This window comes from Rhineura floridana, chromosome 1 (assembly GCF_030035675.1).
Source record: "Rhineura floridana isolate rRhiFlo1 chromosome 1, rRhiFlo1.hap2, whole genome shotgun sequence".
NCBI classification, from domain to species: Eukaryota; Metazoa; Chordata; class Lepidosauria; order Squamata; family Rhineuridae; genus Rhineura; species Rhineura floridana.
In genome coordinates this window covers 224,021,918-224,039,673 of record NC_084480.1, presented here as the reverse complement: position 1 = coordinate 224,039,673, position 17,756 = coordinate 224,021,918, and the positions used below count along the sequence as shown (strand labels likewise).

Genomic DNA, 17,756 nt, shown 5'->3' with positions numbered 1-17,756 from the left:
ATCCATTACATCATTATGACATCACATGATTGACAAGTGAGTGGTCTCACTGACCTGTCAAAATACCTTGGCTTTGTGAGTCTCCCTGCACTTCTCATTTCCATCCCTGATGTCAAAGTTGGAAAGGAGCTATATGGGATGGCTTCAAAGAGCAACACTGGGAGGGAGAAGTGGAAACCACTTCCCCATCCTTGAGCAATCAGCTGATGGGCTGTTGGGAGCATACCATGCTGTAGCAAAGGAATGATCAGGAGCCCACCTTAAATTCTCAGTGGGGAGAATACCTGCAAATCTGAGATTAACCAAAGGATTAGGCAGGAACAGCAGGAAAAAGGTGGATGGAGTAACAGTAAAATCAAATATAAGATAGAGATCCTCACTCCAAAATGTAGGCAATAATATAAAACAATATAGAATAATGCAAATATGATTAAGATGAAAATCTGAAACAGAAAGGAAAATAATGAATAAAATTAAACTCTAACTAAATGCCACTTCACATGTGTGGCAACTCCAGAAATCACTTCCATGCAGGAAAAAGCATACATCCCATGTGTAGATAACCATATGTGCCAATCTGTATGCACTTTGGCATTTTCTACACAAATATAAATTCTGTGTAAACAGTTCTTTGGACCTCTCTAGACATTTGTTTTTAATACAATTAGATTCATAGTTGTTTGTTATCAGCTGAACACAATCCAGACATCTTTGCTCAAGGTGGTACTTCTGTTGTGGGGATTAGTGCATTTTCCCAAAACTGGATTAATTGTATTTTTCACCTAGAAATGCATTCTTTTACTACTAAAATGGTCCGCCCCAGACGCCTGATGGATCCGGATGGATTCCTGACTGCGCTTGGGGAATTGGAACCTGCTGAAGGTCGCCCGGTCGAAACCCTGGTGAAGGAGTGGAATGTGGGGATCACCACGGCATTAGACCAGGTGGCTCCGAAATGTCCTCTCCCCCTGAATAGAACTCAGCTAGCTCCATGGTATACACCGCAGTTGCGTAGTCTGAGACAGGAGGTGAGACGACTAGAGCGCCGGTGGTGGAAATCCTGCTCCGAAGATGTCCGGACACAGGTTAGAGCAGCAGTAGCTGCCTACCAAGTGGCAATAAAGGTAGGAAAGAAGGCTTTCTTTGCTGCCTCTATTGCGTCTGCGGAGTGTTGTCCCAGGAGGCTGTTCCAGGTGGTCCGAAGCCTGGTCGGTCCAGTTGCTCAGGAACCCTTGGAACAGTCAAAGGCCTCCTGTGACCTATTAGCAAAACACTTCGCTGATAAAATCGAACACTTACGGAGCTCGATCCCGCGCGCCGTGGACACAGTCGATGAACCAGAGTTGGCCAGTTGCAAGCCGGTAAATTGGGATCGGTTTCGGCTTCTCCCTTCTGAGGAAGTGGACAAGGTGCTTTCATCTGTGAAGCCAACCACTTGTCTTACTGATCCTTGCCCTTCGTGGCTCCTTGTGAGCTGCAGAGAGAAATTGGGCGAGGGGATCAAAGCGGTGGTAAACGCATCCTTGAAAGAGGGTGTGATGCCATCAGCCTTCAAGGAGGCAATTGTAAAGCCCATCTTAAAGAAGCCCTCCTTGGATCCCCAAGTGTTAGATAACTTCTGCCCAATTTCGAATCTACCATTTCTGGGCAAGGTCATTGAGCGAGTGGTGGCCAACCAGTTGTCAGCACACTTGGATGAAATGGATTATTTGGATCCATACCAATCGGGTTTCAGGACTGGTCACGGAACTGAAACAGCCTTGGTCGCTCTGGTTGATGATTTGAGGAGGGCATTAGATAGGGGAGAATCCACCTTTCTTGTCCTCCTTGATCTCTCAGCGGCTTTTGATACTGTCGACCACAGTATCCTTCTGCTTCGCCTGGAGGGATTGGGAATTGGAGGCACTGTATTACAGTGGTTCCATTCCTTTCTCTCCGACAGGTACCAACAGGTAGCGTTGGGGGAGGAGGTATCAGACCCTTGGCCTCTCAATTGTGGTGTGCCACAGGGCTCTATCCTCTCTCTCATGCTATATAACATCTATATGAAGCCGCTGGGAGCAATCATCAGGAGATTTGGGCTGCAGTGTCATCAATATGCGGATGACACTCAGCTCTATCTCTCATTTAAATCTTCACCAGAGTTGGCTGTGGAGACCTTGTCCAACTGCCTGGAATCCGTGAGTGGATGGATGGGAAGGAACAAGCTGAAGTTGAACCCTGATAAAACCGAGGTACTACTTGTGGGGGACAAGAGAAGGTTGGGTGACATTGACCTGAAGTTCAATGGGGTGAGTTTACCCCTAAAGGACCAGGTCCGCAGCCTTGGGGTTGTGCTTGATTCCAGGCTGTCCATGGAGGCTCAGATTTCAGCAGTGAGCCGGGCAGCCTGGTACCAACTACACCTCATACGAAGGCTGCAACCCTACCTTCCTGTTCATCAGCTCCCACTGGTGGTACACGCCCTGATCACCTCTCGTTTGGACTACTGTAATGCGCTCTATGTGGGGTTACCCTTGAAAACGGTCCGGAAATTACAACTGATACAAAATGCGGCGGCTCGACTACTTACGAATAGTCGCCGCCGAGATCACATCACACCAGTGTTGTTCGACCTACACTGGCTTCCAGTTGTTTTCCAAGCCCAATTCAAGGTGTTGGTATTGACCTTTAAATCCCTATACGGTTTCGGCCCAGTTTATCTCACGGAGCGCCTTCAACGCCACCAATTATGCCGCCCGACAAGATCAGCCACACAGGGCCTTCTCTCAATCCCGCCAACAAAAACAGCCAGATTGGCAGGTACAAGAGAGAGGGCATTCTCAGTGGCGGCCCCCACTCTTTGGAACTCCCTCCCACAAGATCTCCGGCATGCCTCTTCCCTAAATGTATTTCGGAAAGCCTTAAAGACCTGGCTTTTTCAGCAGGCCTTTGGGGTATCCGGGGAGGGTTAATCGATATAATTGTAATGCCTCCTACCCAGTTTTAATATTGTTGTTGTAGATCTATTGTTTTTATTGTATTACTGTATTTTATTAATTGTATTTTAATAATTTTGTAAGTCGCCTAGAGTGGCCATTGGCCAGATAGGCGACGAAGTAATTAAATTTATTATTATTATTATTATTGTGATTGCTGTGTGAAATGTGTCTCTATAGAATGTTACTATTTCCTATAATGTGAATGACAGTGAGTGACAGAAGTGAAATGTATTTATTAATGTGCATCTGCCACTGACCATCAGCAACCCTCTCCCCAATTTTTTGAAGCTTTTGCTTTTATTTATTTGAAATCTGCACATTCCTATTTCCAATGCTGGAGTGCCTATCTACCTTGAATGTAAGTTTTGAAAAACAATCAAACGCCAATTTCATTATTTTCTCCACCTTACATATCCATTACATGAGGACAGGATATTGCATTATCTCTCTTCAAATATAGTCTGATGTTGGGACAGTCACACAGAGGCATATGTTTACTGATCATCTGGTTAAATTCAAGAAAAAATCCTCTCTTTGAAGATTGTTAGGTTCAGCAATGTCTTCTCATTGTTCTGTCCTGCACATGAAACCTACCCGAACATATCTGAAATTCCTGTTCTAATATGATAGCTTTTTGTTCTGAATCTTTACACAGCTTCCTTGCTTTACTAATATATTACACATTTTCACTGTTCGAACAAATCCTTTTATAAACTTATGCATCTGTCTGCAAAAACTCACAGCAGCATATATTTTCATGTTTCATCCTGTCGTGATTCTCGAAGTAAGACTCCTTTTCTTGCAAAATCTATTGTACAGGCAGCTATAGTGCGTCTCCATCTGCATGTGTGAAAAAGAATGATTGGAAATATGAATTGCTTTTTAGCAGTAGTAAGTTCTGAAGTAGAGGGAGTCTTCATGATAAGCCCATAGCCTAGTCTCCTTTCAACAAAAATTATTTTTGACCATGGCATGCATTATGGCTCCAATACCAAGCCAGCTCCCCCACCCCTGCTTTGCTCCACATCCAGCCTGATGAAGAGCTATGGTAAACTGAAAAGCTGGCTCACTATTGCGTGACATTTAGACATTAAGGGATTTTGGAATTTGTCAAAATAAAAGTGGCAATTAACACTTAGCCATGTATGCTTGTGTAAATTGCTTCTCCTGCTTAGCTTATTTGGTGGGCTTCTCTGTGAGAAAAGCTGATTTGCTTGGCCCTCTAGGAGATGACATCACTGTCCTGGCTGTGAAATAAGTGGCAGCTCATTGGCCCTATTCCACTACACTGCTTTGTAGTGATGATCACTGCTGTACCTTTAAAAGCACATCAAAATATTTCTAGGGGAACAGAGATATATCGTGCTATTGACTATATGTTTACTGGGAAGCAAGTCCCACTATGCTCAATCCATAATAGGACATCCCATTATTAGGATGAAGTAAAATTTCACAAAGTATTATTAACTTTATTATTATTAACTTTATTTATACCCCGCCGTTTTTCCAAATTGGAACTCATGGCGGCTTCCAGATAAAAAACAGATACAATTAAAACCTACCAAAGTTAAAAGCATATAATACATAAATAAATAAATATAGACAGATATAATTAAAAAATGATCTCTAATTTAAAATAGCATTAAACTGTTTCTGATAATTAAAAACTATACTCATAAAATCAGAATAATTAAAAAATAAACAAGCCAGAACAATATAACCTCCTTTTGGGCCTATCCTTAGCCGCCTTCGGAATCAAAGGCTTGCTGAAATAAGAAAGTTTTTACCTGTTGACGAAAGGACTGCAGGAAAGAGGCCATTCTCATCTCCTTAGGGAGGGAATTCCAAAGCCTAGGGGCAGCCACCGAGAAGGCCCTATCTCGTATCCTCACTAATTGTACTTGTGCGGATGAAGGTATTGAAAGAAGGGCCTCTCCTGAGGATCTCAGGGCCCTGGCAGGCACATAGAGGGCGATGCGGTCTGACAAATAGCCTGGACCCAAGCCGTGTAGGGCTTTATAGGTCAGCACCAGCACTTTGAATTGTGTCAGGAAACAAACTGACAGCCAGTGGAGCTTTTTAAACAGGGGAGTTGTTTGGTCCCTGTAATCAGCCCCAGTTAACATTCTGGCTGCAGCACGTTGTACCAGCTGAAGTTTCCGAGCAGTCTTCAGAGGCAGCCCCACGTGGAGCACGTTACAGTAATCTAAACGGGATGTAACTAAGGCATGTGTCACCGTGGCCAGATCGGACAGGTCAAGGAAAGGGCGCAGTTGGCGCACTAATCTCAAATGTGCAAAAGCCCTCCTGGCCACTGCAGAAACCTGGGAATCCAAATTTAAAGCTGAGTCCAGGAGGACACCCAAACTGCAAACCTGTGTCTTCAGGGGGAGTATAACCCCATCCAGCACAGTAGCCAGCTTTTGAGTTCTTCAGAATTCTTCATCAAATTGCAAGGTATGTTCAATGGGATATAGGTCTACAGCTTAAAGACAGAAATGAGAGGCAGACTAAATTGGGCATGTTTAACTTAGAACTTCTTTGCTGGTTTGATGTTGATGTTAGGAATTTAAATGAGAAAAGATGGCAACAGTGCAAAACTCAACCAGCAGGGTGTGCTAGTGAACAGCAACACCCATAACAGTGGTTCATACATATGGCTTAAATTAATTAATCACCCCTGAGAATTTTTCTTTTTCTGTTTATGAATAGCTCATCACTGATGATGCAGAAGAGAAAGAGGCATTTGTAATCCAAGGCCAGTGTAGGCTTTACATTCACTTTGTAGACCAACTGAACCAGGTGCCTCTTTAAAACTCACTACAGTATGTGAAAATGCAACCTAAAAACTACTAGATCATTCAGAGAATTACTGAAATTATGCCACAACATTTTAGTCTTGCCTGATGTCCAAAGCAATATTGGTGTGTAGACCAGAGCTAATGGATAGGGATCATCTTGTTCTTGGCTGCTGAGGATTGAAAAGGAAACTGTGGTTGGCACTTCTAAAAGCAGAGGTGGGGAGGGGGGCTCCCAGGGGAAATGTACACTTATAGGGGAATGCAATGCTTACAAAGGACTAAATTTTTTAAAAAATCAGCAACAGTTACTGACACAGGAGTGCATTGCTGCAAAGAAGGAAGGTAGCCATGTATATACAACTTTTTAGGTTTTTAAATGCCTACATGAGTGCTCCTGTGTTCAGTATTAAGCTAAGCCTTTAAATAAAAAATAATAATGTGAAGATTGTTAGATGTCACCAGCAAGGGTAGTGAAATCAAATATTGTTATGCTGTTAAGGGAAAATAGAGCACAGATGATGGCTGGGATTAATAAGAGTAAGAAACCTTTTTAATAGGTCTGCAGGAGGATATTCTTGACATTCCCAACAAGTACAAGAAGCTTTTTGAGGCATGCAGATATCCTTATGAGAAATGCACTGCTCATTTTGTTTCTGCATGTCAGATTGCTGCTAAAGGTATAGGATCTTTTTGGTTAAAAATGTTAGCCATAAACTGATAACTGTAGCAATGGATGAAAGACCCCTGTGAGCTATCCCACGGCCAATTTCAACAGGCAGTTTTTCTCCTCCCTGCAGTACTGATGAGTGTTTTCATACGTGACATTAAAAATCATGTTTGGTCCTCTCTCACACATATAAGAATGCTGCTGAAGTGGCAGAGGATCCAGACGGAAAATCCAATGCAAATCCAGTGCCAGTTTCCCATTCACACTATGGGTGATATCTGATGTTAGTCATGCTCAGAGAAGACCCAGTGAAAACAATGGGCTTGTCCACTGATTTCAGTGTGTCTACTCTGAGTATGACTAACTTTGGATATCACCCTGGGAAATTATGTAGAATACAGATGGTTAGGCTCTTTGTGTCAAAACAAACTCAAGAGAAGCTGCTCTGCTCAAATTCTTTGTTCCACACATCTGTGCATCAGGAGCTGTACTCAAACATTTTACTGCTGGGGCCCATTTAAGATAGCTGAAAATTAGACAGCCCTCCCCACCATGTCACAAAATGGTGGCAGTTTGGCCTATAAACAGCTGGTGGGTACATAATTTCCTGTAATCTAATCCGTCTTTAGAAACGGCTAAATTCTTTGCCATAGTGTTTTCCTTGTGGCAATGATTTCTGTAGCTCAGCTATCTTCAAGCTTTTGCTCTGGAGGTATTGTGACAGCCTCCACATTTTGGGAAGAATCTGCTGATCCAAAACATGGAGACTTTTTCTTTTATGTCCTCCCCCCCCAAAAAAGCATTCTTACCCATCTCCTATCATTTCCTCTTTCATTCTCCTTTCACATTCAACGTGTACCTTATCCTCCCTTCCCCAAACAGCCAGTTTCTTTCATCTCTCCTCCCCGGTCATGTTACATTCATTTCTACCTCCTATAACAGCTTCTTCTGCATATCTTCTTCCTTTCCCTTCCCAGTTTATTAATAAATATATTTTTTAAATCTCACTTTCTAATTTCCTTCTCAACAAATCCTCTGGCTCTTTCCTCTCAGAATAGGGTGATCTTCTTCCCCTTTCCACTCCCCCCCCACAGCTAATGCCTCCCATCCACCTTTACTCGACATGCAAGGAGTTGCTGGTGCTGGCATTAGCCCAGCCAAAAGACTTTAGCATGGCTAAGGAATCCTAGTGGAGCAAACAAGTGGAGCAAGGCTTTGGTGCTGAGGCTCCACTCAAAGTGGCCTGAAGCCCACTGCTGGGCCCCATCAGCCACTGCTGGAGAAACACCGCTCCACTGCACTGCTCTACTGGTGGAGTTATATATCTGAATTGAGGCTGTCATATCTGCTCCTCCATGAAACAGTGGGTGAAGGGAAGAGAAAGGTACAAATTTTGGCTGAAGTAAAAAAAATAGCGTTCCACATGCCACCCATCAGGGAAGAAGGCAAGTTTCAACTGGCATCTCTGTCTCTCTCCTGCTAACCTACCTTGCAGGATAGTAGTGAGGGTAATAAGTGGTAAGACACGTAAATTCTTTTAATTGATTTTAATATTCTGAGCTGGGAGTCCAGAGGCTGTGAGTTCAAATCACAAAACATATTTTTAAAAAACATATTAACAAGCAATTCTAACACAGACGCAGACTGGGATAGGTCTCAACTTGAAAGGCTTGTTGAAAGAGGAAAGTCTTCAAAAGGCACTGAAAATATAGCAGAGATGGCGCCTGCCTAATATTCAAGGGGAGGGAATTCCACAGGGTAGGTGCTGCCACATTAAAAGTCCGTTTCCTATGTTGTGCAGAATGGACCTTCTGAGGCCCTCACCTGCAGAGTGCAGTGATCGAATGGGTATATAGGAGATAAGACGGTCTTTCAGGTATCCTGGTCCTGATCTGTATAGGACTTTGTACACCAAAACTAGAACCTTGAACTTGGCCTGGTAACAAATGGGCAGCCAGTGCAATTCTTTCAGCAGCAGAGTGACATGTTGGTGATACCCTGCCGCAGTGATCAGTCTCACCGCCGCATTTTGGAACAGCTTACCAGAGGAGATACGCCTGGCGCCTACGGTACTTTCTTTTAGGCGCCAGGTTAAGACCTGGCTATGCTCCCAGGCATTTTAATGTTTAATGTTAACATTTCATGTTTCATGTTCTAGTTTTAAAATCTTGCTGGTATTTGTTATTGATTTTATTGTAATACTGTATTTTAACCTTGTACACCGCCCAGAGAGCTATTAGCTACGGGCGGTTTATAAATGAAATAAATAAATAAATAAATAAATCCCCGCTCGTGTCTCCTGGGTGAGTGCCAGCTAAAGATCACCCCCACAGTGAGTGGCTCAGGGGTTATGTGCCCTGCCACCTGTGCAGCCGTGGGCATGCTGCACAGTCCCAAGGAGCCCACTTGCCCCCCCCAGCTTGCAGTTGTGGACAAGGAAGGGGCTGGCTTGTGCAGCTGTGGCAAGGTGAGCAGGCCCTAGCCAGCTGGGGAAGACTAGCCTCAGAGGGAGGCAATGGTAAATCCCTCTGAATACAGCTTACCATGAAAACCCTATTCATGGGGTAGCCATAAGTCGGGATCGACTGGAAGGCAGTCCATTTCCATTTTCAACCTCCCTGGAACCTTATGATCAAGGGCAAGTAAAATCACCATCATCCTGTGAACTCCTTGAAGGAAGGGCAGAATAAAAATGCAATAAACAAAACACAGAAGGGAGTTAACACATTCTGGGTGTGATTCACTGGTGGATTATGCCCTCTGAAAGGCTACATTGGGGTCCCCTCGCTGCTACCCCGGTGGAGCCAGGAGTGAGTGGGGGAGGCAGGGGTGGCTCCTTCTTTACGCCCCTCAGCATTTTCATGTCTCCCCTCCCTGCGCCACATGCCTAGAGCAGCGGGCTGCAGACAAGTAGGGAGGGGCAACAGATCCCGAGGAAGCAGAGAGGAGGCTGCTTGGCTGGATTTTAGTCACGGTTGCGGGTTGCCAGTTGCGGGAGAAGGTTAGACAGCAACCCGGCTGGTGGTAGCCGCATAGATCTTGCGGCCGGGGGTTAGCGGCGCGTCAGGCAGGGTGAGGGAGGAGCTTGGAGGTGTGTGCGTGTGAAATTAGGAGAAAAATCAGCGAGAGCTCCGGCCAACAGTACGCGCACAGAGAGGCAGGAGCGGCTCTCTCGACCGCTGCCCAGACGCTGAGCTCGCTCGCTCACTCACCCGGTCTCTGTGCGCTCCGACCCTTGAGGAATGAAAGGCGGGAAAGGAGAGCAGCAAAGAGGTCCGCTTCTCCAAACAAGAGGAGGCGAGAGGCGATTTCTCTCAGAGTGTCTCCATCGCTCCCTGCCTGGGTCTGACCCCCTAGGCGGCATCCAAGGGCTGGCAAGCGGCCCCTTGACGCTCAGACTCCCGCCCTTTGCCCCTAGGCAGGAAGTTTCCCGGTGCTAAGCGGGCAGGAGAGGGGCACAGTCAAACGAATGACCGAAAGTGGCCGTTGGGAAACAGCGGTGCCCGGGACTTGTGCGACTTACCGTTTCGACGCAAGGACCCCCGGCTCGTTTTTTTCTCCCCTCGCCCCTTTCCTGAGGCTGTTCCAAAACAGAAGAGGGAAAGGGCCGTTGCGTTCGGTTTTTGTGGATTCTTTGGCAGGTGGGCTGGAGGAGAGAGAGGTCCTGGGTTTTGGAAGGGCATTCTTCTGAAAGAAAGAAAGATTTCTGTGGGAGGCAAGGCTGTTTGTTGCTTTTGTTTTGTCGAGTTTTCTTTTCCAAGCTCCACAGAGTATGGACCCAGAGGCTCCTGCCACCTCCGTCTACATGAACCATACCTGGGGCTTGCCCTGGCTGGACTCCAATGCCTCCAGGTCATCCCTGGAGCATCACCCGAAGGAGGAGGATGCTCATTTCCTCTTTGAAATTGGCATTGACAACTTTATCACCTTGATTGTCTTTGGCCTCATTTTTACACTGGGAGTGGTGGGCAACTCCTTGGTCATCACAGTCCTAGCCAGGAGCAAGCCAGGCAAGCCCCGCAGCACCACCAACATCTTTGTCCTCAACCTGAGCATTGCAGACCTGGCCTACTTGCTGTTTTGCATCCCTTTCCAGTCTACGGTGTATATGTTGCCCAACTGGGTTCTGGGCACGTTCATCTGCAAGTTTATCCACTATTTCTTCACTGTCTCCATGTTGGTCAGCATTTTCACTCTTTCAGCAATGTCTGTGGACCGCTATGTGGCCATTGTGCATTCCCGACGCTCCTCATCCCTGCGAGTGTCCCGCAATGCACTGTTTGGTGTAGGGGTCATCTGGCTGCTGTCTATTGCCATGGCCTCACCTGTGGCTCACCATCAGTGCATCGTCCAACAGGAAACCATTAATCAGACTTTCTGCTGGGAAGTGTGGCCCGATCAACACCACAAGAAAATCTATGTGATCTGTACCTTTGTTTTTGGGTACCTGCTACCTCTGCTGCTCATCTCCTTCTGTTATGCTAAGGTGAGTGCGGGTTAATAAGCTACAAGCAGAATGCATGTCATATATGTGCATGAGACAGCCACTCCCATGTGTATGGAAAAAAGGGTCCAGCTTCAGAGGACAATAACTTATACAGCAAACTATACAGAGGTAAGCGTAGTGTGGACTGAAGGAATGTTTAGTGTGCTATGTGTGCAATTAATGTTTAGTGTGACAGATTGCGGGGCACACTCTCTTGGGTACTATAAATATAATTGCACAATGTTCAACGTGCACTTAAATGTTAAAGGTTACATTTGCAAGGATTTTATTGAGCATGCAATAGTCTATGCATATAAATGCTTAATGAAGTTTATATACAGTGTAGTTTATGGGAAGTCAGCTGAAAAGTACGTGGAAGGATTGTACAAGCTAAAATATAGAAGGTCGTTGTATTTCCCAGTGTGTGTGGGCAGGATCAAGATGTTTTAAGTATGAATATTGATCTGAATCTCTTCATGATATTACAAACTGATATTAGTAAGTTGAGATATAATTCAGAGGATACAGTAAGGATAACTTTCCAATCCATTCATGCGGTACTCGGTCACATTGTACTGAAACTTACACAAAGCAGCGTCATACAATTTCCTTTTATGGCTTCTGTATAAAGTAAATTGTAGCAGCTTCACAGGATACGTTTGCAAAGTATATCTGTAATGCTTACCCTGTGTCAAAAATACAGAAGCCCTGATCCAGATAACTTTGCAAGCAGCAATAGGTGGTGTGAATGAATGGCGCTTCATATTAAGGTCTCTTGCATACAAAGTCTCACCTTCTGGGGAAGAGAATATAAGGTTTGCTGAAATCTGTCCCTGAACAAAGACTGGTTTCCAGGTGGTGGTTTCTCAGGCAATATCTGTAAGGCAGTCTGTGAATAAAAGCCTTATGTCTTTTCATAGATGGGGAATAACAGAGTGCAATTAAACACTAACAAAATCAGTTGGAGTTTTGCCACTGCCTTCAATGAAATATGGATAGTACTGACAGAAAGCAACAAGAATGTCATTAGGGCACTGGGTCCCTAATGTGGCATCTCACATGTCAGTGAAAGCTTTGTTCTTTATTTCATTGGCTCAGCTTTATAAGGCATGAGTGATGAAGAATTCATCCTGACTATGACTGAGATAGAGAGCATCCATAGAGTTGGAAAACTCCCCACCCTCTCATCCTGATCATAGGTTCAATTTCTGTATAGCCACTGTTTTCACCCTTGAATTCTGAATAATGTACACCACAATTTTGCCTGAATTTAGAATCCATTACAAAACAACAAATAAGGTGGTTTAATACATACCAGAAATAAGTTAATCTCTCAACATAGCCAAAGTTTCACTGAAGTCCATATTGTGGAAGACAATGAATTTTGGAACTGACTCCTTAATTAGGAAGGTTGTTACACTTTGTCTTTAGCACAGGATCATGGTACTTCCCATTTTTCCAATGCAAGAAAATCCTTTAATACTCTAGACATACCCGGGTTTACTAATTGTATTCAGCAGAAAGCTCGATAACAGGAATGTCAGCCATCACTGTTCAGAATGCCTATCAATCATTTATAATATAAAATACATATTAAAACTTTTTTGTAAGGGAGAATTCTCCATTTTCCAGGGTGAAAACAATTAAAAATATTGTTAGTTCCCTTTGATATTACCAGGACAAATTAATTATTAGTGTGATATTAGCCCCGTTTAGGCATTTCCCACACATAGAACCTACACCTTTTTGGATCAGAGGGCACAGTTCAAATTTTGAGGCAGTGCTGGAGGCACCAGTCACAAAATGGCTGCCATGGGGGCATGGCATAACACAAAATTAGAGAGCAGTTATGGCAAAGCTTTTCCTGTAATAGTATTTCCATACTAGAAAATGCTTGACCTATTGAATTCCTGCCTGCTATACATCTGTTAAAGGCATAAGAACCCTGTTTTTCCTCAATGCTAACCCTAAACCAAAGCTAAGGCTGCCATTCTGTAGCCACTTACCTGGGAGTAAACCCAATAAACACAAAGAGACTTACTTCTAAGTAGACATGTGTACCATTGTACTGTAAGTTAACTATACAGTGAATTCTTAACGAGTCCTTGGTCTTTAGCTCCTGCAAAGCAGGAGACATGCCTAAGCCTTCAAGTTTTCAATTTGCCTTTTGTGGGGAGGGAAATTCTTTAACATTGATTCACACTTATTGTGAAGTAGTATTTTCAGAAAATAATTTCTAGGCACTATCTGATCTCAGGTGAACCCAGCACAGCAAAGATGCATCCTGGTTGCTAGGGGGGAAAAAGAAATGCAAACCATGGAGATTCGAAGGACTAGGGAAAAAGACAGAAGCAGAGAAAGTGCACTAAAAGGCAGCTCTTGAAGACCCTAGGGATTCTTGTTGCCTGGTGTCCAAACAACTGACTTATCAATCACAGTTCTGACTTCACTTGTAGGCTAATAACACTGACAGGTGGGAGCAGCCAGGCTGGCTCATTTCATAGAAATCACTTGGAATGGTTCCTGTACATTTTGCTCCGTAACTTTCTTTCTAGGAGGACTAGAGACTTACATTTTGTTTTAAGTGAAAGCTCAGATTCTGCACTACCTGCTGGGGGCACTGAAGTCTTTCATGGAAGGTAATGGTAATGGCTATTGGTAATGGGTTGGCTACTTCTCCACTATACATAGAGAAGGGAGCAGTGAGAGTACATTGCTGGTCTCAATCTGGATGCACTGTGTGGCAGTAGGCATGCCTCCTGGACACCTGCGCATTGGTGGAGACTTTGCAGCTCCTATGCAGACTTCTTCTATGCTGACATCTATCCCATTGTGTGAACATCCAGGGAGCATGCCCAGTGCCATGCAGTATTGAGAGTGGATCAAGTAACATGGTCCCATGACACCCTTCTCCATGTATAAGTTCTATGAATGGCAGAAGTGCTACTTTCCCGGCAGATGGGTCATTCTTGCTTACCAGGAGAGAGAGGGGAAGAGGTGGGGATGGTGAAGTGGTTTACAATTGAGCAGGAGTGCCAGATTAGCTCTTCTGGTGCATCTGGACATTACTCACCACCCTAGAGTCTTGCTCCTATCCCTCTATGTCTTGGTGAGCAACAGTGGCCCACCTGCTGGGAAGCTTGTATAGCAGGTCCACCCTAACTAGCAAGCTACTGCTGATTAATTAAGGTAGTTAGAGTGTTGGACTTGGGAGACGAGGGTTCTAGCCCCCACTTGGCCAAGGAGTTCACTGTGTGACCATGGCCCAATCACTTTCTCTTAGCCGAGTGGTTGTGAGGATGGGATGGGGAAGAACCACATATACCACCCTGAGCTTCTTAGCGGAAAGGTGAGATTTAAGTGTAATAATAAATAAGTGTGTGGAAAATGCCTGAATGGGGCTAATGACTCTTCTATGGTATTTTCATCTTGCTCACATCTTATATAGTGTAATGTCGTGTGTGTGAGAGAGAGATGCGAGTTTAATCATGCACTTATTTAAACAGTGTCTAGTGAAGCAGTTGTAGGTGAAACCACTGGTGGCTGCTGGAGGAAGGAGGGGAATTCTTGTCTATGGCTTTCAGTGCTGGGAGGCTGGAATGGAGGAAGTGCTGTGCAAGTGAACGGTTGCAGATTGCATAGTGGCCACTGGTAAAGGCTGTTGATTGAAGTTAACAGGGCCAACTGTCCCGACAGTAACTGAGATCCTCTCTTGCCTCTGCTGCCAACTTCAAGTGCTCAAATATATGTGCAGGAATTAACTACCTTTTCCCCTAATTGCCACCCAGTGGCTGCTGGCACTTGTACCCAGCAAGCCTTTTCACTGGCTGCCACTGGGTGTTTTTTTTTAATTCCAACTTACTTTCCCCCAAAAGGCTCAGGATGAGTACGAACATTAAAAATAGTAATAGAAGACACAACACAATCTTATGGGCTTCCTCCCTGTTGAAATCTAGCATTAAAAGCAACCCCCTACTCTCATCCCATCAGCCAAATGCTGGTCCAAACAGAAAAGTCTCACATTGATCAATTAGACAGCTGCTACATTATTTTTACACAACCTTGGCACAGCCTATAGCATTACTATAGCATAATGAGTTGTAATGTCCCAGTGTAGTGGTTGTTATTCCTTGTCTATGTTTAATCGCTGGTACAAGATATCCTAAAATTGGACCATAAATAGTATGGCCTATAACACAGAGGCACAATTAAGGCCATAAGAGTTACTAGTCCCCCCCAAATCTACTAGCCTGCCTGCCAATGTCCCTTTTTAAGTTATTTGTGGCTTAAAAGAGGGAGAAAAATGCCAACACTAACTTTTTGAAAGCCTTCCTTCCTGTATTCCTGGGTTTAAATCTTACTGCCACAGCCAACTTGAAGAATGACTATCTACTACACTAGTACTCAGTGGCAGCCAGTGACAACTCATTCTGGGATGTTAGTGTCATGGAGATCAATGCTGATGATATCATCATCATCTACATGATGATAACTTATTTGACAACTAATACATTTATTGTGCCATTACATGTACAGCAAATGTACAGAAATACATTTATTGTGCCATTACAACTCAACAAAACAACACAGCAGTGATATTCCACCCTGATATGCCTGTCAAGAAGATAGGTCTCTGCCCTGAAGAGCTTATAGTCTAAAATTCAGCACAGAGCAACAACAAGGGAAGGGGGTTCAGTTGAGGAATCCAATTCTATACTCACTTAAATGAGCACAGCATGACTTACTTCTGTCTAAAATGAATAGGACTGTGTCAGTAACCACAGCCGTACCTCCTTCTTGATATAATTAACCATTATATTTGTGAGACTATCATATATATAACTCCTATGGTGAAAACAGCAAATATTACATTCAGGAACATTACATTTTATTTAAGCATGCCTAGCTTATTTCCTGGTATGCAGAAAGAACCTCCCTGACCTGGAGCAGTATATTTAAATATCATGGATAATAATCATTGGTGGAAAGAAACCTGTAAGCTGTCAGCTCCTATCGCTGAGGTAAAACAGTGTGGTGGATGGGGAAAAACAAGAAGCTAAAATGTTAGAAAAATGAATCTTTCGCACCATATGATAACTTCCAAATACTGTAGCAGCAAGTTCTACAAGTTTCTCCAGTACTCCACTGGTGTGGGCACTCAGACATTCACACAAAACTAAAGAATCTTAGTTTCCGGGGTTTTAGAAAAGCAAGGATTTGCTTAACTCAAAATTCCTTCCCATTCACCTAACTACACAGGACAAGATACTGTTTCATCTTCTCATTCAAAGTGAAATTGGGGTTGGAAGTGTGCAAGAACTGCACACATACCTTGCTAATAGGATTACCAATGCCACAATGTCTATGTTATCTCCTTGTTTCTGCCTGCCCCACAGCAGAAAAGATGCAGTCCTGGGCTCAGAAAGAAAATAAACACGGATCCTCTTTAAAGTACTGCTAAGATTTTTGTTTTAAAATAATTGTAATAAGTTCTTGTTCTCATCCCTTATGAGAGTTCATTAACAAATTTTCAGATACTCTAAATAAAAAAATGAAAATAAAAAGGCCCAATCCAGGCCAAAGAAACCAGATTCCCTTCCCCCCATTGGTAGCCAATATTCTTTTGGGGCAATTTGCTACCAATAATCTCTCCCCCTCCCAACAATAAAAAAAGACCCAGGCCAGGGCAAGAGGAAACCAGATTTTAGCTCCCCCCACATGCCCAGGAAATACTGCTCTCATTGAAATGTATATCTCTATATATCTATGTCTATAGCAGTGATGATGTTGAACAATGAACTCACAGAGTTATATTGCACATTGACAGAGCTTGGAAGTAACTAGTTACAAGTAACGAATTACTTGTAATTTATTACTTTTTTGAGTAATGAGTGGGTAACTTCATTACATTTTGCTGGTAATAGAACGATTAGTAACTTCATTACTTTTGAGGAGTAATTGTAATGTTTCCAGCATTACTTTTGTGCATTACTTGAGGGAGGGAGCAGGGGAAGTCTTCTGCTCCTCTGATTTGTGAATAAAAATAATGTGCTTCAAATTAGGCTTCTGTGCAGCGTTGTTCTTCCTTCATGCTCTATGGGTGCTTAGGAGGCAACGAGGGAGGATGTGGAGAGCAAGACGGCGTGGAGAAAACAATTGTTTAAAAATTGACAGGAGTGGAAGGAGAAAAGAGCTGGAGGCAATATATATATATACAAAAAAAATGTGTATTGGGGTATCACCATTGCTGAGGGTGGGGTGAGGGGATGTGAGATTCTGTTATGCCATTCTGTTAATCATATGGATAAAAAATTATTCTACTACCCTCTGTGTGTGTGTGCTTATTTTTAATGTTGTTTTAGGCTACTTAGATGTGCAGCAGCCAAGGCCAGCACCTTGTAGGCAATTTGTTTTAAAAAAGTAACTAAAATGTAATTGTAGCAATTACTATTGAGTAAAAGTAAAGTAATCAGTTATTTTCAGAGCAATTGTAATTGTAATGGTAATTACTACTTTTTCAGGGCCATGTAACTGTAACTGTAATTTATTACTTTTTAAAAGTAATCTTCCAAGCTCTGCACATTGATGCTGCTCTTGTGTAGTTCCAAGGCCTAACATGTTGGCCACTCCTGCTCTGAAGATTTTGCTGAGCTTCTGGAGTAGCTTTTAATGAGGTTGAGGGGGTTACACAGTGCAAATTACCCCCATGAATGAACAGAAGTGTGTAGTTTTACAGTATTAAAAGGAATTGAATTAATCTGTTTTATGTGACCAGTCATGATTCTAAGAGTACTGAGTTCATATGGTTATCTCCACTGTAC

General features: G+C 43.5%; 1 protein-coding gene across 1 annotated transcript in view; it reads left to right on the top strand.

Moving 5' to 3' along the window:
- The first annotated feature begins 9,530 nt into the window (after positions 1–9,530).
- The window catches only part of GALR1 (galanin receptor 1), a 29,805-nt gene continuing 21,579 nt past the window's right edge, over positions 9,531–17,756 (top strand). The window contains exon 1 of the mRNA XM_061594132.1: positions 9,531–10,935. Within this exon, the coding sequence (XP_061450116.1) occupies positions 10,222–10,935 (714 nt within the window). The 5' untranslated portion in view covers positions 9,531–10,221. The remainder of the gene's footprint in view (positions 10,936–17,756) is intronic.